This window comes from Monodelphis domestica, chromosome 6 (assembly GCF_027887165.1).
Source record: "Monodelphis domestica isolate mMonDom1 chromosome 6, mMonDom1.pri, whole genome shotgun sequence".
Taxonomy (NCBI): Eukaryota; Metazoa; Chordata; class Mammalia; order Didelphimorphia; family Didelphidae; genus Monodelphis; species Monodelphis domestica.
The window spans coordinates 1,241,663-1,269,411 of NC_077232.1; the positions used below are offsets into that span (position 1 = coordinate 1,241,663).

At 50.8% G+C, this 27,749-nt stretch overlaps 1 protein-coding gene and 1 non-coding gene across 7 annotated transcripts; both read right to left on the bottom strand.

Annotated features, from left to right (window-relative positions):
* On the bottom strand, nt 1-27,749 carry NAP1L4 (nucleosome assembly protein 1 like 4). 6 transcript variants are annotated; one of them, XR_001623191.2, is made up of 17 exons: nt 27,602-27,745; nt 19,523-19,555; nt 18,303-18,355; nt 17,171-17,270; nt 16,651-16,792; nt 16,424-16,510; nt 14,914-15,042; nt 12,570-12,641; nt 10,893-11,032; nt 9,804-9,949; nt 8,788-8,810; nt 8,216-8,335; nt 6,157-6,186; nt 5,786-5,842; nt 4,142-4,176; nt 1,264-1,314; nt 817-887 (listed from the first exon to the last, which is right to left on the bottom strand). XR_001623191.2 is itself a non-coding variant. In XM_016423609.2 (16 exons), exons 2-15 carry the CDS (start codon nt 19,534-19,536, stop codon nt 1,297-1,299), a joined length of 1,131 nt encoding a protein of 376 aa, XP_016279095.1. In that variant the 5' UTR covers nt 19,537-19,555; nt 27,602-27,745; the 3' UTR covers nt 1-887; nt 1,264-1,296. The 6 variants fall into 6 exon arrangements, 5 of the variants coding, with proteins under 5 accessions (XP_016279095.1, XP_007497824.1, XP_007497821.1 ...); XM_016423609.2 differs by lacking the exon at nt 4,142-4,176 and having other exon boundaries at nt 1-887; XM_007497762.3 differs by lacking the exon at nt 1,264-1,314 and having other exon boundaries at nt 1-887.
* Nucleotides 15,960-16,085, bottom strand: LOC130455285 (small nucleolar RNA SNORA54). Its single transcript, XR_008913204.1, has one exon. It is a non-coding gene; the product is annotated as a small nucleolar RNA SNORA54 (small nucleolar RNA).

Here is a 27,749-nt window from a genome sequence, read left to right on the forward strand (position 1 = left end):
CCTGTTTCACAACTTTAATAGAATACCCTAACTAGTCTGTACAAATTGAAAACACCGGAGTCTATTATTAAGTTACAAATGTGGATCGTGGAAGGTAAGGCCGAGCACTCTCTACACGCCTGCTCACAGTGTGGATAAGCTGCTGCTAGTCGATGGTGGCTGGGATTGGCATCAGACGGGGTAGCGGAAGGGGCATCCGAATCCCACGCGCCCACGAAAGGACAGAACGGACCTACCCACCCCAGAGCCCTGAAACAAAGTGGGGAGCGGGGGGGTGGGGAGGGTGCCCTGCGGGCATCCCCGGGCCGGGCCCTGCCGAGCCTCCTGCGGCCCGGCTCCCGGTCTGGAGGCCAGGTCTTCGGTCACACAGACGTGGTTTCCGGAAGGAGCGGGAGCCCGGGTTCAAAGTACTTACAAACATAAGGAAATAAATAGGAAGATGGAGTGCCCCGGTCCCCCAACGGGGCCCAGGCTGGTGAGGGCGGGGGTCGTGGTCACGTGTGTGCGCGTCCTCCCTGTTTGTCTTAACTGAGTTACAAATATGCTCTGGCACCTGCCCGCCTCCCTGCTGGCCGGGCGGGCACCGGCGGGCAGAGGGCGCTTTACTGAAACCTCCTATTTGCGCAATGCAAAGTTACCACTGTACAAATTAAGCCAAAGGAAAAAAGAAAAAAGTGTAAGTGAAAACCACGCACTTGAAAACAAGTTAACCGAAAGCTTGTTAGTGAGATTGGGCTGCAGCCAGCAGTGACGCCCCGACGCTCGGGCCGGGGATCCCAAGGCGGGCGGGCGGGCGGTCGTCATCCCGAGGTGTCCCGGCCTCACGAGGGGGCGCACGTCCGCACGCGTCACTGCTGCTTGCACTCGGCAGGCTGGCCGCACTCTCTCTGTCAAGAAAAAGAGAGACCCTGAGCCCGCGGCCTCGGACCCCCGAACCCCCACAAGCCACGCGCGTCCCCCAGTGAGCCCAACGACCTGACCCTCCACATCCACAGGCCCGAGAGAAGCCACGCCAGCGTGCAAGTGCGCTTGGAAAAACCGTCCGCACCTCCCGGGGCGGACGCCCACCACTCCCGGGGCGCAGCGCGCTCATCTTCGTGGAGGCGCGGAGCGGCAAAAACAAACCCCCAATCCCAGGGCTGATCGGAAATTGTTGAGGTGCCGGGACTCCCAGATGAAAAGTTAGAAAGCCAAGCTGTGAACTGTGCTTTGGAAGGGAACAAACGGGTCCCCCACTGCCCACGCTGAAAGGCAAACACTCACAGAAACTGGGTGCTGGAGCGATCCGGGGCCTTTCTAACAAGGACACAAGCCCTGAAGGAATGAAACCCCCCGTGAGACCTCGGACCAGGCCGGGGCTGCACCTGCCTGTCTCTCCCTGCACTTCCGGCCTTACCCACCACTGGAACAAAGCTGGGTCCACCAAGCAGCCCCGCCAGGACAAGGAACGGGGCTCACCTTCCCCAGGAGGGGCTCCCGGAGGGCGCTCCCCACCAGGCAGAAGGGCTGCCCTTTCAGAAAGTTCCTGGGGCAGCTGCAGCCAGCGAGACTTCTCTGAGCTCAGAGGGAGAGAGAAGTGAGCACCACGTCCAACCTCCCCTCGGGGCCTACTTTGGGGACCTCGTCCTGCCAGGGACTCCCCCGGCCTGGCCACAGAATCCTCAGACTCGGGAGGGGCGGAGGCAGCTCCCAGGGAAAAGGACATCCAAGGCAAGCGCCGTGGGCAGAGGGGAATTAAGAGGCCTGGCTGAGGCCCACGCCAGCTCTGGAGAATGGGGCAGGCCTCTGGTGGAATCCACCTTGGCCCAAGAGTCCTGACAGGTGGTGCTCGACTCCAGGCCCCGAGCATTTCTGGGACAAGGCAGGACCTCCCTGAACGCTCCACTCTACCCAAAAAGCACCCGTCACCACTTCTCCTTCCAACCTGGAAACTAACTGAGGGTCGAAAGGGAGTCCTACGAGTCTGACTCGATGCAGCCGCCCCGAGCACTAGGTGCTTCCAAAGGGAGGGTCCTGTGAGGCACCCACCCAGGTCAGCCTGTCTCCAAATGGCTCCACAGGCACCTCTGGAAGAGCCCAAGCATTTAGGGAGAACATGCTGACCCCCGGGGTGGCTCCTGAAGCCGCTTGTTCTCAATTCAGTTCCTCATTGCAGATGCTGGCAGCAGAATGCCAACCACCAAGTGGCATTCTGAGGCTGCATCACCAGCCACCTCCTACTTGGATAGGGCACTGCCAGGAGCAGGGAATCAGAGGCAATCAAATAACTAAGCCCTTTGGCTTTTATCGTGCTGCACCAGCTTCAGAACATGGCACTGCCCGGTCTAATGGAGAGGTAGAACCCACCTGGAAAAGGGTCTCGCTGCCACTTTTCTGGGGCCAAAAGGAAGCTACAGATAAACTGAACAGCTGCTCCTAAGTGAGTTGTGGTGATGAATGGGCACAAAGATTGGCATGGCATGGCATGGCATGGCACCAGTGAAAAGAATGGGCTGTAACACTTCCATAGAGCCACCCAAGGGCACCAGAACTTGTCGGGACACATTCAGTTGCAGAGCTGCCACCGTGACTCCAGAATGAAGTGTTGACAGTGTGAATGAAAACTCGCCTGGTTCACAATCCTGCCAAAATCTCCTGATTCTCCCATCATGGCCGCCAGTACTTGTCTAATCTCCATGGGGAAGCCTCGTAAGGTGGGAACGATGTCAGAAAACTGGGGTCCCCTTGTGGGGATTCCCAGATCTAAGGGAGAGTGAAAGCCACGTGCACGAAGCTGCACCAGACCACCAAAGGGTGACAATGAAGGAGTGCCCCCAAAGGGAGCTGGTTCAAGGTCACCGCTAGGCCTCGAGAAAGGGGAGGGGGCTGTTGCACCCTAAAGTATTTGCTGCTTTTCAAGAGAAAAAATGCGCTGGACTTTCCAGAGAAAGCCAGTGAGTCCACAGTACCTTCCTACTGCACCGAGTCAAAGACAAGGGCTGACCATCAGGCGAATGTCCTCAGTGAGCCCCATTGAGTTACCCCCATCTCAAAAAGGGTCGAACCCATTTAACTCCAGTCAACATAAAAGTGGGTTCTCAAATAAACCCGTGGACTGGATGTCATAAGATGGGTGAGCGAACGCTCCTTCAGGGGGGTAAACGAGCCCCTTCTGATAACCCAAGCTCCCCCAGACCAAGGGGATCCATCTTCTAACAGGTTTTCTGACCGCTAAGTTTGTTCAGCAATGAGCTCTCCCTTTGCCTCCACATCCCCGAGGCTGTCCCAAGGCTCTCGAGGACCAGATCTGTTGGATCCTGCCGGATGCAGGCAAGGCCTCTCTCTCCAAACGTACAATTTCCTGGGCACGTAGGTTGGCTGTACCCCGAGAGCTCAATGTGCTCAGGGGCACGAGCGATGGACAGCCCTGGGTGCTTTAACCTCAGCCCACTCTAGTCCTTTCAGGCTCACAAAACTCTTCATGAACGTTATGCTAGAGCACCCACCGCTACCACGATTGAAACACAAATCCGCCAGTCACCTTCTTAGAGCCATTTGACTATGAAATGAAAAAGAACATCCCTGCTCAACCGCATCTTTGCGAATTGAGAAGCTGCTCGACCTTCGTCTGGACTACTTGGCGTCTGTTCCTGACAAACTTGAGAACAAAATGAAAAGGGGACGCAGGAAAGCAAAAAGCGGCAGCCGCCGCCTCATCCTAGCCCAGCGGGCCTCTCAGCCTTCTGATCTCTCAAGGGTTCACTGGACTAGGAACCCGTGGCCAGGCACTCGTGTGTCTACACTGGTGAAGGGACTCCTCCCACCCCCAAGCAGCGGGCTTCTCGGGGATCTTTCGAGGGAGCACACAAACTTCCACAGAGCGTCTTCCTATCTTTGCTGCCTGGGTCAGGAGGGAAGGCTGGGCCTCAGGAAGCAGTAGCCTGACTGAATCCAGCCCCAAAAGTTCAGCGTTGAGCTTTCGAATGCCCCATGACACACGTTCCCTCGAAAAACACACTCCTGGAGGAGCCTAGCTCCAAAGCGCCTGCTCTCTGGTCTGCTTGGGCTTCAGCCTCCCTTTATCCAGCAAGTCAACAACCCCACATCACATTGGCTACAGACATCAGCTTTCAAGTTAGGTATGAAGGGAATTCCACCTTACCTATGATATGAATGATAAACAGACAAAAATTACACCTAAATGGGGAAAAAAAAATTGAAAGGAACCGTCAGCATGAAAGACAATGAAATGTGCAAAATCATACAGGAGGAAAACCACCACAATTTTGGAGATACTTAGCTCTGCAGAGTACTCCACTGCAGCTGGGCCGCTCCAACACAGCACACCGGGCCCTTCCCTCCGGAGGGGCCGAGAGCGCCACCCAACGCTACGAGATTGCTCCCCCAGAGCTTTTCTGAGGCTACGGATTCTACGGATTCCTCCAGGGACAGTTATCACTTAGGAGAAGAGCTGTGTGCAAGGTCCACAGAACCAAGAAGCCCTTTCTTTGTCTTAAGGTTGCATCGTGGCCCTGCCCAAGGCAGACCTCCCTGCATGGTCAGTCCTAACACCGGGCCCTCCTGCCCTTCAGCAGGAGCCAGTGAGGGAGCTGGGGGCTCCTTTGGGGCCAGGGGCCTCTTCCAGAAGATAGCTAACCCTATCTGGAAGAAAGGGGAGTGCCCCTGTGGCCGGGCACCAGCAGAGGAGGGGGCATGCTGAAGAATCAAGGACCTGAAAATGGCAGCCACAGCAGCACCTTTACCGGCAGGGACCTAGGGTGTGTGGAGGGGGGACTGGGTGGTCTGAGTCCACTCTAAAATCAGAGCGAGCTCCTCGCCTCACACCTTTGCACTGGGGGGAGGTCCACCAACTTCAGAGCAAGTTTTGTCTCGATGCCCCCAAACGGCCAGTTCTCTGCTCTTCAGTAACTGCTTCCCGCGCACAGGACATGCTTTCCCAATGAGAAGGGAAGGAAGGTTACTCAAACCCGCTAGGATGGTGCTAAGCACACCAAGGCCTTCACTGACGGCCTCATGGCTCCTTTTTAAAGATGAGAGTCTATTTGCCTCACTCCTGGAGAACTATTTATGCGGCAAAGAAAAAAATGACATAAAAAGAATCCCTCGACTTCCAACTTCAGCCCTTTGCCAACAAGCTGGTCCTCCTTCCCAAACATGAAGTAGGCAGCGGCCAGTTCACGATCCGAGGTCAGACTGGGCATCCCTTGGACCCCTCAGTAGTTTCAGGGTGGGGGGAGGTGATGCAAGCTAACCAGACACACGGAGCCCAAACAGCCAAGGAAAGCTTGAACTCACTGCCCAGATTAGATCTGCACCCCATGCAGGGAGCAAGTTAGTTCATCTCCTGCCAGGCAGCAATGACTGCTATTGGTTTAGAATCCAGCCAGGCTGCGGTTGGCTTGTCTTTTGCTTAGATGGGGGGTGGAGGATGGGCTGCAGGCGGGAAACCACGTTCTGCCAGACGACTCACTACTCTAGAATGGGTCGTGTTAAAGGACTCGCCGAGTCCAATTGTATAGCTCAACAACTTCTCAAAAGGTTGCCTCCACTTTACGTAGGAAAGCACTGCTCAGTCCGCCTTCAGAAAGGCCCAGGGACGGAGGCCTGAGCCTCCACCTCAACAGCGGGTGAAAACAGGGCCCGGCTGGGAGCGCTCGAAGGAGAGAAGACGCCAGGCGCCCACGTCCACCTTAAAGGCGACTGACCCCAAACTAAGGGCTGCGTTCTAGGACCCCCCCCCCCCCCGGCCCCTCTGTGCCCGATCTGATTCATGAAGGCCACTAACCTTGGGATCGTTCTCCGCTTCATCTTCTTCTTCTCCCTCTTCTTCACCCTCTAATTCCTGCGGACAAGACAGACAACAATGAGTCGAGGAAAGGTTTCTTGGCAGCAGCCCTCTCCACAGGCCCCCAGGCAGACCAGGAATGCCCCCCCCGCCCCCCCAGCAGAAGCATCACTGAATGGATGGTGACAAACATCTCGTCCAGCATCAAGCCGAACTTCTCCAAGTGGGACAAGCTTGCGCTGCCGTGGCCAGTAAGAGCGCGGTCCTCAAACCAAATCCAAAATATGTGCAGCCAGCCCGCGCTACGGTGTCTCCCCTCACCCTGAGACAACCTACAGCAACCCCCCAAGTCAACGCGGAACAGATCTCACCTCTTCTTCCCCTTCCTCGCCTTCTTCAAACTGAAAAATGGAAAAACACTTTTAGACTTGGAGAACAGAAGAGCACTTCACAGACAACTCGGGCTGACGGTGCCCAGTCCCCAAAGCCACGGGAAATCTTGCCCTATACTCACGGTGCTAGCCAGGCGACGGCACCATCCCCTGGACCGCTGACCCACTGCTGAGAAGCAGAGGCCAGAGCTCCTTCAAGCTGACCACAGCACTGAGGAGGAGGAGGAGGCTGGCTCGGGACAAGAAGCGACTGCCCCGCAGAGCGAGGGAAAGGGCCCAAGAAAGCGGCCACGAGACACCCACAGGCCATGGGTACCTGCTGATCAGATCCGCTTGGGGAAAGGGCACTAGAGCGCCCTGCCACCTCCCACCCCAGGGTTCACGGGGCGCTGAGGCTGGAAAAGACCTTTCAATTCTCGGCAAGGCCGGTCTAAGGAACTCTAGACCGTTTCCTCTGACACCCTGGTTGTTCTGCTGTAGAGTAGAAATCCCTGCATAGAACAAGTCGAGCCTTTGGCACACGTCAGGTCACACTAGTTGATCTCAAACCAATTGCTCTTGAAGCCAGTCACGTGGCTGGGGCGCTAAGAGCCCCTGGAAGGGCACACAGTCACCCGGTGTGGACGACAGGACTACAAGGGAAGCACCCTTGGGTGTTCTCTCCCTGGATGTGGGTCTGCAGCCCAGGAGCCTTGCCTGGGCCACACAGAGCTGTAGCGGCACTTGGAGGCCCCCTCAATGGGAACTTACACGGGACAAGACGAGGAGGCAGCACGGGGCCGCTCTTAACTAAATGCTCCACCTCGTACACGTGTCTGTGCGACATCAGCTGAACGCAAGGGGCTGCTCCTCAAAACAAGAACTGAGGCACTCTTGTCAACCCTCGGGAAAGCGGCCCTTGTCCTGCTGCAGGGTTGGCCAGAGCTAGCCGAGGTTTCAGGATCAGGGGGACCCTCACTGGCGAGTCTGCCTACACAGGATGAGGCATCCCGCATCAGGCAGGGACCAGCAGGGTGGAACCCAGAGAAGAAGACCCCTGCTGCTCCCTGAAGGCCCACCCTTTCTTTGAAGATCACCTCAAGCATCACCTCTTCCAGGAAGCCTTCCAAGCCCTACACACCTCTAGAAGCAAGCCTGCTGAAGGCTCCCTCCTTTGTAGATCAGCTCTCGACCTTGGCGGCTTGCCCCTTTCTCCCCTGACCAGGACCAGAAGCTCCACGAGGGGAGGTACCCCAGCCCCTCGTTCAAGGGCTCCATTCACAAGAGACAAGAGCCGTGACGGTTAAGAACAGGCAGGCCACCAATAAAAACGGTTCTCCCTGCACCCCCCCTCATGCTCCCCTGGCATGGGCCCAAGGAAGCTGGGCTCACGTGAGTTCTACCTGTTTGCCCTCTGGGCTCGCACGTCTTTGTCTGTAAGGGTCCCACCTAGGACGGGGGACAGAGGGAAAGCAGGAGCAAAGAGGCCCAAGGAAGCACAAGGCTTCCCGACGGCGGCGGCACCTGCATTTGTCAGGCGTGGGAGCCAGCTGCCCAAAGAGCGCCTCTTAGGAGTGGGAGGAAGGAGCTCCTATTTCCCTAGGCTTGGCCTGGAATGCACCAAGCTATGCGCCAAGCTGCTGGCAGTAGAGGTTACATGTCAACAGACCAATGATCCAAGAACAATAGGCTCTCTCGAGATGGCAGTCAAGCCCCCTCCTGGTTCTTGCTATTCCCACAGAGGGGGGAGGACCCTGGAGAAAGAGCAGATTTTCACCCGGATACCAGCAAGTAAACCCTCGGGCCAGATGTCTGTCCCGAGGAAAGCAAACCTAGAAACATCCTCTTCCTCTCACCCAACATTAAAGCACGTGAGTACACAAAATCGGAGAGAACCCCCGGCTAGGCTTTGTGCTCCCGGTCCTTCCGCTGTCCAAGCTTAGTTTCCTCCTCTAAAGACCGAGGACTCCACGACTGAGCAGAGCTCCAAGAGACCCTGGACGCATGCTCACACCCATCCAGACCCAGCAGCGCCTCCCACCAACGCGGATATACATACATTATCATCATCCTCGATGGCTTCTCCAGTAAAATAAAGGACGGCACGTGGAACTATCCTCTCACGGAAGAAGTGTCCAATTTCAAAGTCTGAAGCTAATGTAAATTCTGAATCTTCATCCTGCGGGGAAAACTCCACTATTAACCACACACTGTCAGTCTCACGTCTGCAAAGGAGGAAAAGCCCAAGTGGGAACTGCCCACTGGCTTCTTAGGAAGAGCGGTCAGTTCGTTTTGGTCGTGACGGTCCATCAAGGACCAGTTCTGGAAACTGCACCCAACAGAAGCCCACTCACTGTCTTGGCTTCCAACACTATCTGTGGCATTTGAATATTCAGCTCTCCTACTGGGAACCCTTCAGGAAGTCCTAGAGGGCGGGCGAGCTCCGCCTTTCAGACATCTTGACAAGTGCAGAGGAGGGGTAGCAATTGGGCTCCTGGACTACTAGTACCACCACCACCACCACCCAGATCCAGCACTGAACTGGGGACACACAGAAACGAGGAGCAGAGCTTAAGAACACAGAGAAGTCTAAGACAGCCCCTGGAGAATAAAGCTGTGAAACAAGCTTACCAGCGACTCTCCATCCCCAGATACTGTAAAAACAAAGAAAAAATCCAATTAATCTTTTAAAAAATGCCCTGCACTGCCATCCCCAGCCCAACTGACTTCATGAGGAACCAAACATTTCACAACTCTTTCACAACAACATTTAATGATTTTTTCCATGGAAATGACCAAGTTTGAACACTTCAAGAAAGAGGCCTCCCAAGGCTATCTGGGACCTGTTTGAGCACTTCCTCCTCCCCAGTGATCAAGGCCAGTCTCTCTTTCCCACACAGCCACCCCCGATCTCTTCTCCTGTAACCGGAAGGAATGGGTCTGGGCTTGAACTGGCCTGGTCATTCCCCAGGGCTACAAGTATCAGTAAGTAAGTAAACTGAGTAAGTCGGGCGTGCTCATGAGTAAGAAGGGAGCAGGCAGCACTCCCACCCAGCCCCACAGGGACACCAGGGATGGAGGAAAGCAGAAAACCAGCTTCTCTGGGCTGTGAGCATCCTCCCCTGCTCAGAACCTCAATCAGACACAAAAGAAAATTCTGCCACAGAATCTGGCCCCTGGCCCTCATGGCCAGCCTGTGAGACATGGTGTGGTGGCAGCTGCAGGAGGTTTGGCTCTGAGGGTACCGTGCCAGGGTGCCTTTCTCTGTCTCACTTTCCACCTACGTCTGTAAAATGGGGATGGGGAGGGTCTCCCTTCTTCGCGTTACACCACCAGAAGCCTGTGTCCCAAGTCTCCCCACTTCTGTGAAACCCTAGCTAGGATACAGACTAGACTTTCTCTCTAACCCTTACCTTCCGTCTCAGAATCAAAACTGTATTAGTTCCAAGGCAGAAGAGGGTATGGCCTTGGTAATGGGCATTAAGTGACTTGCCCAGGGTCACCCAGCTAGAAAGGGTCTGAGGTTGCATTTGAACCTTGGACCTCCCATCCCTAGACCTGGTTCTCAATCCACTCATTCACCAAACTGCCCTGCCTCCTCAGACTAGATTTTAAAGTCAATCCAAGATCTCAAGGCCAGGCCTTACCTTTGATGGGGCTAAAGAAGTTAAAAAAGGAATCGTTGGGGACTTGCTTAGTGACTGTCCTCACGGTGCCACGGCCCTTATGTTTCTGCTTTTTCTTGATTGTTTTCACGGTGACGTTCTTGCCCTTCTTCCACTCGATAGTGCACCTGAGGGAGCAGAACCCATTGACGGCATGAACACATTCCAAGGCTCCCCAACCCAGTGAGCGTGCGCTCGGGGAAGGAGCTGGCCCTGACTGCTCCCCAGCAGTCCCTCAAGCTTCAGGCCAAGGCCAGTCTACTTGAAGGAAAAGCTTCTTTCCTAAACTGTTCACGAGTGGTCACGGACAGCCCAAGTCTAAAGAACCCCAACCAGAGAATGTCAGAAAGCCGACGGCCACGGGATGACTGGCCAGGCCTGTCTCACCCCTTTGTCCAGGACAACAATCCTGTCAGGGCTGGGGGGGGGGGGGGGGGGGTGTACAGGGGTTCTGCCGAGGCAGGGCAGGTGGAGGCCCCAAAGCTTGCACCCCAACAACCCTCACTAAGGGTCAGTGAGGTGAAGCAACCTGGTTCCCTACCCCCCAAATGCAGACCCAATTCCCACAGCCTTAGAAAACAAAGTGGACACCGAAGCGATCGCTAAAAGCCCCCAGAAAGAGGTGCAGCGGGTGCTTCCTAATCATGCCGACTTCACCAAGCACAGGGAGGTCTGGTCTGCTCACGTTAAAAGTGGGAGGGGGGCAGCATAGAAGTGAGCGAGTACCGGTGCAAGCCAGCCCTCCCCCACTCACAGACCAAGTGTTTCTATGAGGGCTTGTGGCCACCTGGAGCCGCAGTGGGAGTCTGCCACACCTGGGGACACGGAGCACCCCCCCCCCCCATCAGGTTTTTTGGTGCAACAAGGAGATCAGTGCCGAGCACAGACACTTAGTATTTGCTTCCTTCCCTCTCCCCCTTTGAACGTGTGGTGGCCCCATCCCAGAGAACCCAAGTGTCCCGAGGGCAGGGGCTGCCTCACCTCATCTGACACATAGTAAGAGCTGAACAAATGCTCACTGAATGGGGGGACAAATCATCTCCCCAAGAGAAGCGCCATCTTCTTCCTTACCCTTCACAGTCTACTATTTCCGGGCCTTCGAAGGAGAAGGGGTCTGTGGTGTCTGGCTCGGATTTCATCTTGTAAGTCTTAGTCAGGACAGAATTGGTAAAGTAGTCGTTGGGCTCAAAGTGGAACTCTAACGAGAAGGACTGGGGAGGAAGCAAAATGTGGGTCACCCAGAGGGTACGAGTGAGAAGGACGGATGATGCTCCGTCAGGCCCCAAAGTCCTGCCACCATGCCAGCACTGAGCTCCAAGCATCGGCTCTAGAAGATGCCTTCAGCCCTCCATCCACAAGCACACCAGGAGCTCCCTCGTACCCACTTGGCGTTCGGCACCTTTATTATCCTGGACGTCCCTTCCCAGCCTCAGGTCCAGCCAGCCAGGTCGCCCCTGTCTGGGCACAGACTCTGAGCAGGCTGCCCCCAGGCACGTCTCCCTCCCCTTGGAAAGAATCCCTTCCTTCCATGAAGATTCAGCTCAAGGCCCACCTTCTGGAGAAGGTGCCTCCCGCTGTCCTGCTCCCCAGCTGGCTAGAACCCCCCACCCTGCCAGCAGCTCCCTTGTAGCCACCTATACACAGATGCAGGTAGTTTCCTCGGCCTGGTCTCTACGCTCACTCTGAAATGTGGGCACTTCAGACACGAGTTCCTCCTCTGTAACAAGTTTACCCTCAAATAAGTGATGAGACTGCAGCGGCCCTTCCGAAGCCAAGGGGAGGCCAAGCTGATAAACGGACCCTTCCTTGTCCACTGACTGACGACGGATCGCTCTCGTGGAGCTAAACCACTTGACCGGCTAGTCAATAACGAACCTGGGTTGGAGCCAGGCCAGGGAGTAACTGGATGTGTCTCATTTGAGGCTTAGGGACCCCCCTGGCCCCCCTCAAAGGTGGGATTGGGATAAAATGCTCTCTGAGGCCTTTTCATACGACAGCTGACGCATCAAGCTTCCGGATGACAAGGGTTTCTGAAGGTGCTCGTGACCCCAGTACCGTCCCTAGGCCTGTCAGGGGCTGCATTAGGCCACTCTTCTGCAGGTTTGTCAGATGGGGTAACCCCCCCGCCCCCCGCCTCCCACCCCAGGTTGATGCCAGAAGGCCATCTGGTGGCACAAAAAGCCACAGAAAAAAACCACTCTGTCATTCCCCAAGTATGTGAAGGGGAAAGCCAGCCCATAGCCATGAGGGGATCCTCTGATGGGTGTCTGGTCCCAGCTGGCTCCCAGGGCTGTCACTCTGCTGCTCCCCAACTTAGCCTTCTCTGGTGAATCTAAGGCCCCTCACAGCTCCATTTACCCCCTAAAGCCTTCCTTTCAGCAGGATGCAGCCCTAGAGCAAGGGAAGATCACCACCTACTGGTAGGGAGTGGAAGTGGGGTCATTCCAGCTGGTTTTCTCTCCACTAGCCTGGTCCATGCCTCCCATGGGGCTCTCCTTGTTTGTCATGGTTTCCCCTGAAATGCAGGAAAGCCACCCCCCCCTCCTCCCCCCGGTCTGGAGCTGACTCAGTCAGTGTAGCCTGCTGCCAGGCATCCACCTCAGATCCTTCTAACAAATGTCCTTTGCAGATTCTACCCCATCCAAGGCCCGGCCCTGATGCCTGGGCACATCTGGCAGATGGCACAGCCTACCCATGCGGACAAGGGGGCACCGTGTGCCCAGAACAAGTGGAGGTCCCAATACTTACCATGGGCTGCCCAGGGTCAGAGAACTTGACTTTGATATCCTGCAGGTGTTTCAAAATCGGCTCATCATACTCCTAAGCACAAAAGAAGACACCAGTGAGCGAGCAGACCTGAAAGAAAAACTGGCTCCCGACGCTTTCTCTCCAAGGTAAGCAAACCCTGCATGGTTTGACAGGGAGCGTCCGCAGGAAACCGCTGGGGGATGCTGAAAGAGCCGAAGTGGCCTGGTCTGGCTGGGCAATGAGCTTTCTCCCTGGCACTAGGAGCCTGGCGCACGAGGCACGCTACTTGAGACCACAGGACAGTGATGGTGAGCAAACCCTTTAGAGAGCCGGTGCCGGTGCCTACCCCCCTTTGCCCCAGACAGGGGAGGGAGGTGAAGTAAGGAATGTCCTCAGCGTAGGTGAAGAAGGGGAAGGAAGCAGCTCCAGCCAAGTCCCCCTGCCTTTCTTGTAATGAACTCTGGCAGGCCATGGTGTGTGCCCACAGACAGAGAGGGCTCTGTATGTCCTTTTTAGCATGTGTGCTGCAAGTTCGCCACCAGGGCCATCGGGCCTCTTGTGAACCCTAAAAAATTCTCAGTCCCTACTTCATAAGGTTTGGTTAAGACCATTCCCCATTTTAAACAATGAAGGAACTTAGATCAGGAATGTGAGAACTCTACTCTACCCCTACTTAAGCCTGCTTTAGGGGAAGAAACTCTTTGCTGAACAATGAAAAATACTTAAACCCATACTTATAGTAAGGCAAAAGTTCTTAAGCTGTGCCTATTTTTGGATATAATACAAAAGGGTGCTAAGTACCTATAAAGGTCAGGCAACTTGTGAACTTACAAGGAGCAAAGAGGCGAGAACTTAGAGGTTTTTCTGGTGTGAACTTAGTCAAAAGTTCAAGCCTTCTTAGGTGTGAATTAAGAATGGGCTGTCCTTTGGAAAACGTCTACTGTGATTGGTGGATGTGAGGACTTAGGTGAGGTGACACAGGAGAAAATTCCCTTTAAAAGGAGAGGAAAAACTGAGAGCAAAGGACACTCTCGCTGGAGCTCCCTCTGAGGAGACTCTGTCCCTCTGGGGTCTCTCTCTCGGGAAAGTCAGCTAGGAAAGCTGAATTGAAGGAAGCTGAACTGGTGTCTCTCTGAACACTAGAATGTTTGCTTGGACAAATCTTGTGGTGAATGGATAAAAGACTGACTGATCTTTCTTTTAGGGCTTGGGCCTGGGTTGGCCAGGGCTGGCCTACCTTTTTCTCATTATTTCCTTTTTTCTCTCTCTCTATCCCTTTCTTTAATTCCTCATTTGTATGAATTAAAATCTCTATAAAACCCAGCTGACTTGGGTATATTTAATAATTGGGAATTTTCCCCTGGCGACCACCTTATATTTGATTTAAAAACAAGACACTGTCTTGAAACCTTATTTTCTGCGGTCACAATTTACTCATCCACTCTTTTATCGTCCACAGTTTATGTCTTCCACTATTTTAATCACTATACTCTCCAACTCTGAAATCTGGGGCCTAAATGTCTCTGCCAACAGGTAAACAGTGTTCCAGAATCTAGCCTAGATCCGTGTGCCAGTCAGACACACCTCTGAGTTTAAGTGAGACCCACACTGAGGGCTGGCCTCCTGACTGAACAAGCCAGGGGCTGGCAGCAGGTGAAAGAGCAGGCATTGCCCGATTCTCCATTCAGCTGTTCAGGAGTGGAACTGCTTATAAGCCACAGTGACGGCTGCTAGGGTGGACATCACAAATGCCAGCAGACATCTGGCTACCCCGGAGCCATCCAGGATGAGATGAAGACATCCCAATTCTGGGTTTTAGGTCAATTTTTTCCCCCCTTGGGGAACAGAGCTCCAAAAATAATTATGGAAGTCAGAGCAAAATTTGATTCAACTTACTAAGGTGCTTGTGGCAGCCACCATTTTAGTAACATAAAGCGAAGCAGGTCCATGGATTTCTGACTTTACCAGAGAATCAGTGACGGGTCCTAAAAAGGGGCTGGCACTGACACAATTCACACTCAGAAATCGGCAGGGCAGAGGAGGAGCCCCAGCCCACAACAGAAGACCTCCCTGGTCCGAGTTTGAGCCACAGTGGGCTCAGCTGCCTGAAGGTCCCCTTCCCAATGCTACCGCCCCAAGTCCAGTGATATCCTCACATTAGGCTGTGATGTAGCACTATAAGGGCTACAAATGACCGACGATCATGAGCACTAGAAGCCAGCTTCCCAGAAAAGAGCCTCTCCAAAGAGAGGCCACCATTCACCAGAGACTCACTTACAAGGAGGGATCACACTCCCACTCTCTTTTTAGCCCCTACTTGGGTGGGCCATAAGGTTTTCATTACCTGCACTAATTCGCTCAGCATATCCACGTTTCTAAAGATTGTAAACCAGAATTCTGGAATCCCTTTGGGATTTGGCTCTTCTGCAGGAGCTTCCTTCTCTGCTATCACCACTTTGCTTTTCAGATCTCCCTGGAAGAGAGATGTTTAAAATGTAGAATTCGAAATGGCAAGCATTTCCCTCTGCAGACACAAAGTAACATATGGGCACCAGGTCACAGAGGACACAGGTAGGTGCTAAGCCTCGGATACAAGCATGTTTGAAAGAGAAGAAAGCACATACAGGACCTACTGTTGAAGGGAACAGGTATCCTCCAGGCTCTATAAAAAGAGTGTAGGCAAATTCTGGAAAAACAAGACCCCTTCCTGATCACCTTCCTTCACTCCCCTCTACAGGTTGTCTCTCCCCATTTAGACTGGAAGCTCCTTGATAGCAGGGACTGTCTTTGCTTGTATAAATGTAAGCCCAGGACTTGGCACGTTTGCTTTTCTTTCATTTGGGCAGTCCTTCAGGTTTTTCCATAGAGATCTGCACTGTTAAGGCGGCTGAGAAGAGGCCCAACTTAAAGTGAAATTACATAATTCCTAAGCCAAGAGCTCCACATGAAGTAGGATATAGACAATCACTCTTAACCTTTCTTTTGGGATGAAAATGAATCAACATTAAACAGAATTCAGACTGAATGCAACCATCTAAAATGATTAGTTCTAGATAATTTATGTTGGAATAGATGCACTTCCCAGTACTTAGTAGTACTTCCCCTGGAAGTGACAGTTATTCTACCGAACAATTTCAGTGTTTTTATTGCTTTGTCTGGGGTGAGATACAGCGGAAAGGAGGAGGAGATGATTCTTGGGAGGCCAAACGTGGTGTAAAAAGCAAGATGCAGCCATAAAACAACAAACAAGTACCAGGCCTCAAGTCTGACATAGCCATCAAACCCCTGGCAAACGTGACCACCACCTGAGGCTCTGAAAACCATTCTGCCAAGAGCCAGCACCGAGACTGGCTCCCAAAGTCCCTGTGAAGGCCACTGGAGCAGAATTCAAGTTGTCTCCCAAATGCGAATACGGAAAGACATCAGTCAATCTTGACTTCCTTTGGGATGTTACTGTAGCACCGGAATGGAACCCATCGTCAGAAAAGAGCTGTCAACAGGTTACGAACAGTGCAAAGTGCTATCTATTGAGGGAGAATTTCCACACTGCAGAGCCAATAATTTCACAGCACCTGTCTGTGTTCACTATTGGGCTGTTGAAAATGGCCTGGGCTAATCCACATCACGCCCTTCCTCTGCAAGTATCACTCAAGTCTAATGGTTCAACTCTGTTGATTCTCCCCCAACAGGCACCACCAACTTCCAATGCCACCAGTGTTTCTTAGCCCTCACTCACTCCTAGTTTCTCACCTTTCCAACTTTTGGGGAAAAACCGAACGAATGAAGCCCCCACCCCAATGACATTCTAAGAGTGTGAAAAATAACACCCAAAAGTTCCAGGAGTTCTCACTTACAGCCAGTTTCTCCTCCTCCTCATTCTCACTGGGCCATTCTGATTCTGCATCTGTAGGTTCAACATCACCAGTGACAAAATCCCGTCTCTGCATCAGAATAAAGTCTCATTAGAGTGAAGAAAACCTCCACAGCACTCACTCTGGAGATCTGCTCTGGAAGCGTCCAGGTTTTAAGATGGAAACCAGGTACTGAGGATACGAGGGAGTTTCTCAGAGCAGTGCGTTACCTTATCAAAGAGAGGCTGGTAAAGGGCTGCGTATTTTCGCTCCAAATCATGCACTTCCTCGTAGAACTTGGCTTCGATGTGTGCACACTTCACCTGCAGCTGTTTCAAAGCATCAATGCGTCTCTTGACCGCTTTGGGTAAGCTGACAACAAAGAACAGGGGACAAAGGGTTACCATCCCATAAGCATGTGTCCAAGGTGTAGCAGGCTCGCCTTCCCATGCACTCCACCCCAGCCCTGGCGGGCACTAGGACCACTGCCATTTCTCTCCACAAGAAGCAGGATCCCCACTGCCTCTGACCCAGGAGAATCCGACAACAGCAATGTTGGGTCAGGCAGAGCTTGAAAGCCCAACAGCTTGGGCTCTAAACTGGCTCTGGTGATCGTGTCTCCATTTCGAGATGAAGCAAAAAGGAGACTGAACAAGAAAACCCAGCAGTTTTCTGTCCTGTCTTCCCCCCAGTGAGCGCCAAGGTTTCCTCTCTTCCAAGAGCTCTCTCAAGGGGGTCCCCGGGACTCACGTTTCAATGTAGCTCGAAGGCGTGTGGGACACATTCTCAAGCCGCTCCTGGAGAGCTGCTAGCACTTGGGGATTCTGCATCACCTGGTCTGTAAGTTTTTCTATAAAGAGAAGACAGAAGGTGAAAACCATGTATAACCACAAGTCCCAACGGTCATGGGTTGCGTCAAGATGCCCACTACTCAACAGGCAAGATCAGCAGCACTCAATGGGAAATCTTAATTTTAGAAAAACGTAGTCCTGCATCTTCATGAAGGATGCCCTGCGAGAAGTGCACTCCAGCCCAAGAGATGGAGAACTAGATGGCTTCCGTCAGACAGAACAGAAACAGAAACTAAGCAGGAAAAGGACCTGGAACTTGAGTGATCCTCCAAGGGGGAGAGGCCACCCAGAGACCTTCCGTTCTCAATTGTAGCCATTTCATCTCCCACACGCTAACTGTGGAGAACATTGTAGTTCCATCAAGTCTGGGCAGAAAAGCAGGACACAATATACTAGGTAACCAAGCTGAGTAAAAATGTTACATTCTGTGGGACCAACAGATTTCTTTTGACAATGCAGTTGGAACACTATCTTAACTCATCCCCTTCAATGATTCTTAGGCACAGATAAGAGGGAGGGGTGTGGGGGGGGTAGGGAGGAATGACAACTACTTCTTCAGATAAAGCAAGTCAGTTGTTCAGAGAACCAACATGCTTGCCTTCTTACATTATTATTTATCCTCACAGAAATCAAGGAAAGTTGCTTGAAACAAGAGACAGAGACAGAAACAGAGACACTCAAAAGAAAAGACAAAACACTTTATAAATTAAACCTCCCACCTAACCAGAGAACACTAAATGCCCAGCTGGCACTTAGCAGGATCAAGGAATCCTGGGTACCAGGTACCTTCATTTGAAATCTAGGCAAAAAAGTGAGCAACTAAACTGAAGTCTCCCTCCTCCACATCACTCCCAATTCCTGCAAGATTCTCTCTAAGTACAATCATTAAATGGAATTTTCTATAAAAGCAGGTGAAGAAAAACTTTTCAATATTCTCCAAAACTGCCCATATAAAATGATCTCACTGTTTAAAACTTTCTTGATCCCCAATTCGCACACCCCTAAACAGCAGCCTTTCAGTATAACCTTACCTTTGTCAGCTTTAGCAGTTTCAAAGGAATCTGAAGGAACATCTTCTGAATTACTAAAAAATATTTTAAAAATTAAAATTTAAAGGAAAGCTCCATAATGATAGAAAAAACCCTAACCAAAGTGAATTACTTCAGTCGGTTTCCATAAAACAGCCATTCCTGGGTCCCCTGAAGCATCCCCCATACTCCTAGCCTGCAGTGCTTTCACCATTTTACATACTACTAGTGGAGAGTTGAAGACAAAAGAAAACTATCCCCCAACAGTGAGTCCCAACAAAAACTCTGTTAGATACGCAGCAAAGAGAGGCTCCTGACTGGATTTCAATTTTCCTAAAAATAGCAAATAGGACTTAAAATGGACTAAGCTCTCAGGGTCACGGTTATCCACTAGAATAACAATATAGCACATCCACTAAAAAATAAAAAACAAATATATGAAATGTGGCAGCCGGCGACAGCTCCCTACTCTGACTTGATGACAAGATTTATGAAACACCTTTAAAGTCTCCAAAGTATTTTTCACATATCAATCTCACTCAGGCCTAAAACCATGAGCTAGGTAGTGTCATTCCCACTTGACAGATCAGATAACAGACTCCTAAAGAGTGACTTGTCTAGGGGCAGCTAGGTGGCTCAGTGGATTTTGGGTTAGGGTTAGGCCAGGCCTAGAGACAGGAAGTCCTGGGTTCAATTTTGGCCTCAGACATTTCCTAGCCATGTGATCCTGGGCAAGTCATTTCACCCCCACTGCCTAGCTATTACCCTTCTTCTGCCCTGGAACCAATATTTAGTATCCATTCCAAGACAGAAGGTAAGGGGTTTTGTTGTTGTTTTTAAAGTAACTTGTGCAGGATCACAGAGCTACTGAATGCCAAAGGCAGGGTTCAAATGTTGGTCTTCCTGATTCCAAGCCCAATCCTCTCTCTAGTCACTTGTGATGCCACCTGGCTGCCTCTGGTATAGCACAAACCCCAAGATGATCTAAAGAACTACCCAAGCTCCTTGATAGGTTGGTGATTCAAAGAATCAGGTAATCAACCTAACTGTGAAGAGGCTGGGGAGGGCTGCGGCTTGGTTTAATCTTTTAGGTGTTATTGTTTTTCCTCAAACAGAATGTTTGCTACAAGGGCACTTGCTAACACAGCATCTGAGCCATCCTGCCTGATTCACTCTAGTTTAGAATTCTAGCAAGAAAATCCACTTGGCCAAGAAAGACTTACCTGTTATCTGCCATCTGAAGGATTTTTATCCACCTATAAGTTAAAACCAATAGTTAAGTAAGTAAAACCAATAATAAATAAAAACCAATCACCTCCCAAGTGATGCACGTGTGTGTGCATGTGCACATGCGCGTGTGCACACACACACACAGGAGGAGGAAGCTTCACTTAAAAGTCTCACATACTAACTCATACCTGGGAAAGTGTTTCATCACAACACGCCCAACAGGAAGCCAGCAAGTTTTTGCTTTCAGACTTCCTACAAGGGGTTGGTTTTGCCTTTCCACCACCCTGACCTCATGGCTGGTTCTCTGGGACCAAAGAAGACAAGTCTAATCCCTCTCCCAGATGGCTGCCATCCAGTTCAGCCCCCTCAAGTCTTTCCTTCTCCAGGAAAAACATGCTTAGATTAATGCTTCATGGTAAGACTTCAGGGCCTTTCCCTATACTGGGTGCCTTCCTTTGGAGCATTCTCTTACTCTTCACTACCTTGCCCAAAGGGTGGGGCCCAAAACTACCTTCTGAGACTCCACACGTGGCATGCACGTACCGGAGGCAGCAGGGCAACCAGCTCCCTAAATGTAGACATAATTCTTAAAGCAGAACACGATGGCCATTTCCACCCCAGGGATTTTTTAGACAAACTTCTATCTAGCTATGGCTGCCTCCTCTCTCCTACCTTGTATTTTAAGAAGTTGTTTTTTCCAAAAACTGAAATGTAAAGACTTTCCATTTACTACCATTAATTTTTGTTTTATTCAATTTAGCCCAATATTCTAGCCTGCTGAGATCTTTTTGGACCAGTGGGTTAGCCATTCCTCCCAGCTTGGCATCACCTGCAAATTTGCTAAGCAAGTCATTTAGTCCTTTATTCATGTCATTGAGAAAAATGTTCCAAAGCACAAATCCCTGGGAGAACTCAGTGAAGATTACATCTAGGCTGGCACTGAACCCTAACAGCTTTTGGATGTAGCCTGCAAAAAGGTGCACATGCTCCTAATAGTATGTACAATCAGCTAGTCATCTCCCATGAGGCCATAAGTTCAGAGGGACTTTGTCATACACCTAGCAGCTTCTAATCAGCCAATCTAAGAACTCTTGTCAAAACCAGAAAGGTGGGCTGGAGCCAGATCAAGCTTGTTTCTTGAGTTATTTAGTAGGTGGCTTTTTAGCCAAGGCTAATCTTTGAGTCCCTAATAGTTTTTTTGAAGGGGGGGGGGGTGGCATTTATAACTAAGATTGATTTTAGAAATAGTTTGAATTTGTTTTCTACTTTGATTCAACAAAACAGCTCCTATTCTATGGGCCTGTGTTGATTTACCATGTATCTTATGGGGATGGTTTCAGAGATATCCAGGACACTTCATACAACATTGCAAAGACAAACAATTTTGAAATCATCAAGAACTCTTCCTGAGCAATCTCAATTCTAGAAAACCAATGCTGAAGCAGGCTACCAAAAGCTAGTGCTCATGGGCTCAGGGGGCGGAAGAGGCCATCAGTTTCTTGGCCATGGCCAATGAGGGAATTTTTTTTTTGCTTAACTAGGTTTGTTAACAAGGGCTTCCCCCACCCCCCAGTCCAATGGAAGAGAAAATATATGTTTTGTTCACTGAAAAAAGATGAAGAGCATTTGAATGTATTTTGTGCTTATTTATTATCTCATCAGATAGTAGGAAAGGCCAAGCATGATTCACTGTCATTGTAGTCCCAAGCCCAAGCCCTGGACCTCACAGTAATAGAAGTTTTAAAATACTGTTTGGAATGGATCGGTCGAGGGAAGGCTTTAGAACCAGAAAGAGAGATTCTAAAAAAATGACAAGTACCAGGGCAGGGGTGGGAGACACAGATAAGTTCATAATTCATTCATATCTTTCAAATGGTATATGCTTGAACATTAGGGCTTCATCAATAAAAGGCTGAGTTCCCAATAATCACATGGGGCAAAAATGAATTATCCCGTAAGAGGAGAAAAAAATGTAAAAACAAACCATCTTTTTTTTTTTTAAATAAAACCCTTACCTTCTGTCTTGGAGCCAATACTGTGTATTGGCTCCAAGACAGAAGAGTGGTAAGGGCTAGGCCATGGGGGTCAAGTGACTTGCCCAGGGTCACACAGCTAGGAAGTGGCTGAGGCTAGATTGGAACCCAGGACCTCCTGTCTCCAGGCCTGGTTCTCAATCCACTGAGCTACCCAGCTGCCCCCATCAGTTAGTTTTAAATGTTAACTTCTGCCTCCTATAGAGACTCAAGGCTGGAAAGGGTCTCTGGAGCCAGGAGTTTAGGGTCACTAAATCAGGCAGCTGTAAAAAAGCTCAGGCCACCCAGCCCAACAGTTTGAGGGCACATCCTGGTCTGGGCAACCACCTTTTCAGATTATCAACCATTTCAATAAGATTTGTAGCAAAAAACTCCAAATGCTTCAACCATAAATTTGCAAGGCAGCAAAGAAACCTGGTGCCCAGGGTTCATCCAAGCCCAGTTTAAGCAATCTCTTCAAGCTTCTGAACCCTTTCATCCTCTAGTTAAAACAAAAATTCAGTACTACATTAAGACTCCCGAGGCACAGGTTCTTAACTGGTTATGTTCTATGGACTTCCTTGGCCCAATGTTTTTAAACGGCAGGAAGTGCTCAGTTAGAAGTCAGAGAAAACGATAATGTAATTTCTTCTCCTTCGGCTCACCTGAAATCTACCCATTAACACCAGAGACCCTGAATTCCAAAGTAAGAATGAATTAAGGCGTGTGCCCCACCTCCTTCCCTGCCCCACCTGCACAAACTGACATCTCTTGTAACTCCGACACCAACTTGGTATTCTGCTCTCCCTAGGAGCTGATGCTGTGTGTGTGAACGGTCCCACCAGATGGTTCAGCCACACTCTCTAGCCTGTTCCATCTTCCACCTGCCTGCTGTGCAAACACCACACCTACAGAGCACATGGACAGCATATGTCAGATGTCCACATTGCTTTGCACAGGAGAACACCATCAATGCCAAAGTAAATATTTGTGGAATAGTGCTAGAGTGGCCTGACAGATTTCACAGGATATAGTAATATCCTACAGAGGATGCTTTGATTGACTCAGTCATCCTTGAAAAGAAAAACTAGAAACCACAATCTGACCGTACAAGGACAAGCCTATTCCTTTTCATGAACAACCTGAGCTCATCTATGCTGCCTCTAACATCAACAAATTATTAATAAGTTTACATCAACCTCTGGCAGAATTCAATAAGTCTTTCCAAAAAGGGTCGGTCATTTCTAGGCCCAGAGTCTGTTATCTGAGAACAGAACTGAGGGCATGTGGCTAATCATCAAACCTCTTAAAGGAACATATTGCTCTTCTTTCTCTATATCACTTTAAGCACACGAAGTTTGTAAATTAACACGTACATTAGTTACTGTTTTCAGAAAAAACAACAAAGAACTATTATCTTGTCTACCAAAAAATCCTCTCGCAGATGAATTTAAAGCTCACATTTCTCCTGGATTCTGCTATTTCTACGCTGATAAACTCTCACCCTGAGCAGTCTTCCATCTCCAGCTGCCTAGACACACATCTCAAGCTGGCTGTTCCAGACACCTTAAACTCAAAAGTCCAGAGTTAAACTTGTTAAATCTTTCTTCCCCAAACCCTTTCTTTTTCCTACTCCCCTAATCACCCATGTTCAAAATTTGGTGTTACCCCCCAATTCCAATCTGCTGCCCAGTTCTATCAAGCCTATCTTTCTACAAAGAGGTGCCTGCTGTATCACCTCACATCTGGACTATTGAAATAATGTCCGGAGGGGTCTCCCTGCCTCAAGTCTTTCCCAGCAGCCCTTCAATCAGATGTCATCTTATGGAAGCTCATATCTGACCATGTGACCTTCCTCAATAAACTCCAATGGCTCCCTATGGCCTCCAGGATCAGATAGAAATCTTGTTTGGCATTCAAAGCCCTCCCAACCTTTCCAGTCCTCTTACACTCCTCTCATTCCCACAAGAAGTCTCCAATCTGCTAACACTGGCCTCCCATGAGGCATTCCATCCCATAGCTCTGGAAATCTTCAATCATTTTCTCCTGGGCCCAGAATCCTCTGCCTGCTCATCTCTGTGGTTTCCTTAGCCTGATCACACCCTCCACAAGTCTTTTCAGTCACCCTTAATCCTAAGGCTTTTCCCTCAGAAATCAACTCTGATTTATAGCCTGTCGGTCCACAGCTGCCTGTGTGTCATCTACTCCCATCAGACTGTAGCAGGGGCTCCTTTCTTTCCTTGTATCCCTGGCACTTAGCACAGTGCCTGGCATATCGTGGGTGTGTAACCATTATAGAAAATATGCCTTAAGATTTTGGAAATAATTCTAACTAGTCATCTTTTACCTTGGGTCAATTCAGGGAAGCATTCTCAAGAAATCTCATCTCAGCTTTATTGCTTCAGCCCTTTACCACCCTCATCCCCCTCCTCAAATGCTAGAAGAAAATCCAACCAGAACAAAAGTAACTACTGTGCACCTCCCCCCCTTTGAGGGTAGGAATGTATGTGATCTCGTTCTGCCATTCACCAAGCCTGAACCCAATTATTGGGCACCAATGGGACTAAACCTAAACAGTCAGGGCAACCCACCAGTGGGTATCTCATCTAAAAGAAGAGTGCCCCTCCAATGCAACAAGTTGCCAGATTCCTAGTGTAGAAATTGTACTTCTAACATGAATTTACAAGACCCGACAATTGCCATTAGGCAATAAGAGGTAGACTTCTCCAAAAACTTGCTGGAAACCAGTTGTATTCTACAGAAACAAAGTCAAATGTTTCTTCTTTTCCCTGTTATTCAAGGCACAATTGTTCTTCATACAATAACTGCCCCTGCCTGGACTTCCCCTACTTAGTCCTTTCTCTCAAAATTGAATTAGTATGAGAAATGTGTTTAGTAGGCCTTATGCTTCCCTATTCTGTTGAGGGCATCACTTCAAGATATCCAGGTTTGCTACCTCAGAGGCATCCATCCTCCTGCTCTCACTCTTCTTCAACTTCCATTCACTGTGAGGCGCCAAATTTCTCATCAATTCCACCTAGATGCATCTCTCCTGCATGACTCCCTCCCCCTTTTCTTCCCTCAGTTCACAGGCTACTAGTTCAGGTCCTCTTTACCTCTCATCTAGACTATACTGCTTCTGGGCTCCCTACTACTCCCAAGATCAAATACAAAGTCCTGATTGTATTCAAAGACCTTTATCTATTACTCCCTTTTGATCCAGTCCAACTGGTCTTCATGTTCCTCATGCCAAGTTCCACTGTCCATCTGTGGCCTCCTTCCTTCAGATCTCCACCCAATACGAAGCCTTTTCAAACTCCCTCAAAAAGTGACTATTTATTTGGTATGGTAGGGGAGTGATGTACAATGGTCAGAGCAAAGTTGAGTTAAGTGGTGGCCACCCAGCTGGTAGGCATCTGAGGCTGGATTTGAACTTGGATTTTCCTGACTCCAGACCCTGTACTACCTAGCTGCCACCTAAAATTTTTTAGAGAATATTATAAAGTTTGGGTCTATCCTTAAAGGGCAGGCTCACCGATTCTCAATAATTAATTCCAAGTCAAATCCAATCATCACAAAAAGATTTTCCAAACTCAGCTGATCACAAGCAAGATTTAATATCATCAGGGGCAGCTGGGTGGCTCAGTGGATTGAGAGCCAGGCCTAAAGACGGGAGATCCAAGGTTCAAATCTGGCCTCAGACACTTCCCAGCTGTGTGACCCTGGGCAAATAACTTCACCCCCATTGCCTAGCCCTGACCCCTCTTCTGCCTTGGAACCAATACACAGTATTGATTCCAAGACAGAAGGTAAGGGTTTTTATTTTAAAAAAGATTTAATGTTATCAAATTCTAGTATAACATAATAAATTTGGCATGTTCAGTGTCAACTAATTCCTCTGAAATCTTCTGAAATTAAGTCAACTGAGGCAATGCTATCTTGATTCAAAAGAACTTAAAAAAATTATTTAAAACCCTTACCTTCTGTTTTAGAATCAATACTGTGTAAAGGTTCCAAAGCAGAAGAGGCTAGGCAATGGGGGTTAAGTGACTTGCCCAGGGTCATACAGCAAGGAAGTGTCTGAGGACAGATTTGAACCTTGGACCTCCCATCTCTAGGTCTGGCTCTTAATCCACTGAGACACCCAGTTGCCCCCTCAAAAGAACTTTGAGAAGTTTCTAGTGTAACAGAAGCAAGCAGAAGCCAAGGAAACCAAAAATCAACTTTCTTTCTAGTTACCTCCCCAAGTCAAATTAGTCTTGGGCAACTAAACTTCAAAGACAACATATCCTTTTCCTCTCCTCTTTCCTTGAATCACCACCTAGTAATCTGGTGTTATTTCTATTACTCCCCCAAGATATTTCTCTTACATCCCTATCCTTTCAGTCTTCCCTTCTAATTCCTGCTCCCAACTCCCAGGAACCCAGCCCAGATTCTCTGAAGGAAAGCACAGAATGGTATTTCTGAGAGCCCTTCCCAACAGCCTCCTCTTTTCTATCCCAAGCACAGCTGTTTCAAGGGATCTTCAAGCTGCTTTGACTTACTGTCAATTGAGATCCAGGAGAAGCTGCTCGTTACAAACCTGCCCCAGGTGCTTTCCAATCTTTCCCTTCTATGCTTTTGGAGGGACTCTGGCTCTCCTCGGTGGGCTGCAGACCCACCTACCTCTCTCGGGGCCTGGGCTTCCCTCTAACCGCTGCCTCCTGGCACTTCTTTCAAAGCTGGTTAATTAAGACTGAGATGACACAGATTTTAACTCTGTGCCAACCAGTAACTAATCAAGCCAAGCACTGGGGCTACCAAAACAAAAATGAAGCATCCCAGCTCTCCCGGAGTTTTTGAAGGGAGAAGTCCATTCCGTTAGAGGTTTCCGAAGTGTCACAAGAAACAGTAAGTGAGGTCAATCCCTTTCTCCCAGTCTACCTCAGTTTCCTCAGCTCTAAAATGGAGGCCATCTGGATGCCACATCCTGGGGCTGTTTGTGTTCCCAAGTATTTGCTCCATCAACCTTACTCTCCACAACGCTCGGGATGAAGAGATGTCACCCCCCTTAGAGTAGCCACTCCCCGAGAGCAGCCCTTGGCGCAGCCCCTGACCCATATCTGCTGCCTGACAGTAGACAGGGCTTCGTCGGATCCGTTACCCCCGCGAGCTCAGAAAAGGCGGGGGGTCAGGCCGGGAACGGAGAGAGGGACTCCGGGGTCTCGGAGAGGCCCGCACGGAGGCACGTGTGGCCGAATGACCTTGGGCGAGTCCCTTAGCCGAGAGGCGGGATCTGCGGCTCTTCCCCCGCACCCGGCTCCGACCCTGGGACCCCCGAAAAGCAATGGAAAAAAAACTCCCTAGGAACATGGAAACCTCCTGGGTCAAGACGGAGGAGGACGAGACAGAGGTCGCAGCACGGAGCGCTCGCGCGGGCTGCGAGCTGGCTGGAGTCTCGGCGTCGCCTCCTGACCCAGACCGACAGAGGAGACCCTCGTCCAAACTCCAAAGCCCCGCTGCGGTGCCGAAACAGCTGGAGCTCAGAGCACGAGACGTGCCGAGATGCTCCCGAGCATAGGGCCGGCTGGGGACTAGCTCCGGACAAAGCCTCGGATAGCGCGGGGTCCGGCCCGGGGAGCAGCTCCCGCGAGGAGACGGTCTCAGGTGGAGGACGCCGCCGCTCCGGGTACTGCCCGCCCCGACTCTCGGGGCCTCCGGCTCCAACAGGGATCCGCCAGGCGCCCTCCTCCCCCTTGCGGTCACCCCCCTCCACTCCCAATCCCCCACGGAAAAAAAAGGAAACACTGCGGGGTGAGGGAAAGCCGCGGGAGGGCCCCGAGCGCCCCTGGCTGGACAAGGAGCGGTCCGGCCCCTTGAACGCCCCCGGGGCTGCCCCCAGCGCCCCTCGCCCGTCCAGGCCACGGCCTGGGCCCCGCGCGGTGAAGGCAGGCTGACTAGCCACTGCGGGCCTACGGAGATAGGCCCGAGGTCGCGGCCAGGGTCTGGACCGGCCACTCCCGCCTGTCCTTCCGGCCTCGCCTCTCCTCCTCTTGCCCCCCTGCTGTGGCCCCCACCCACCTCAGGCTCCGGCTGCGGCTCCGGCGGCCTCGGCTCTCCCCAGCTTAATGCTCCTTCTCTCAGACTGCTGCGCCGCCGCGGCCTCCAGCAACACCACCTCCCATTGGCCAGCGCCCCGCACGCGCTCTGCGCTCGCTTTCCGCCAGCA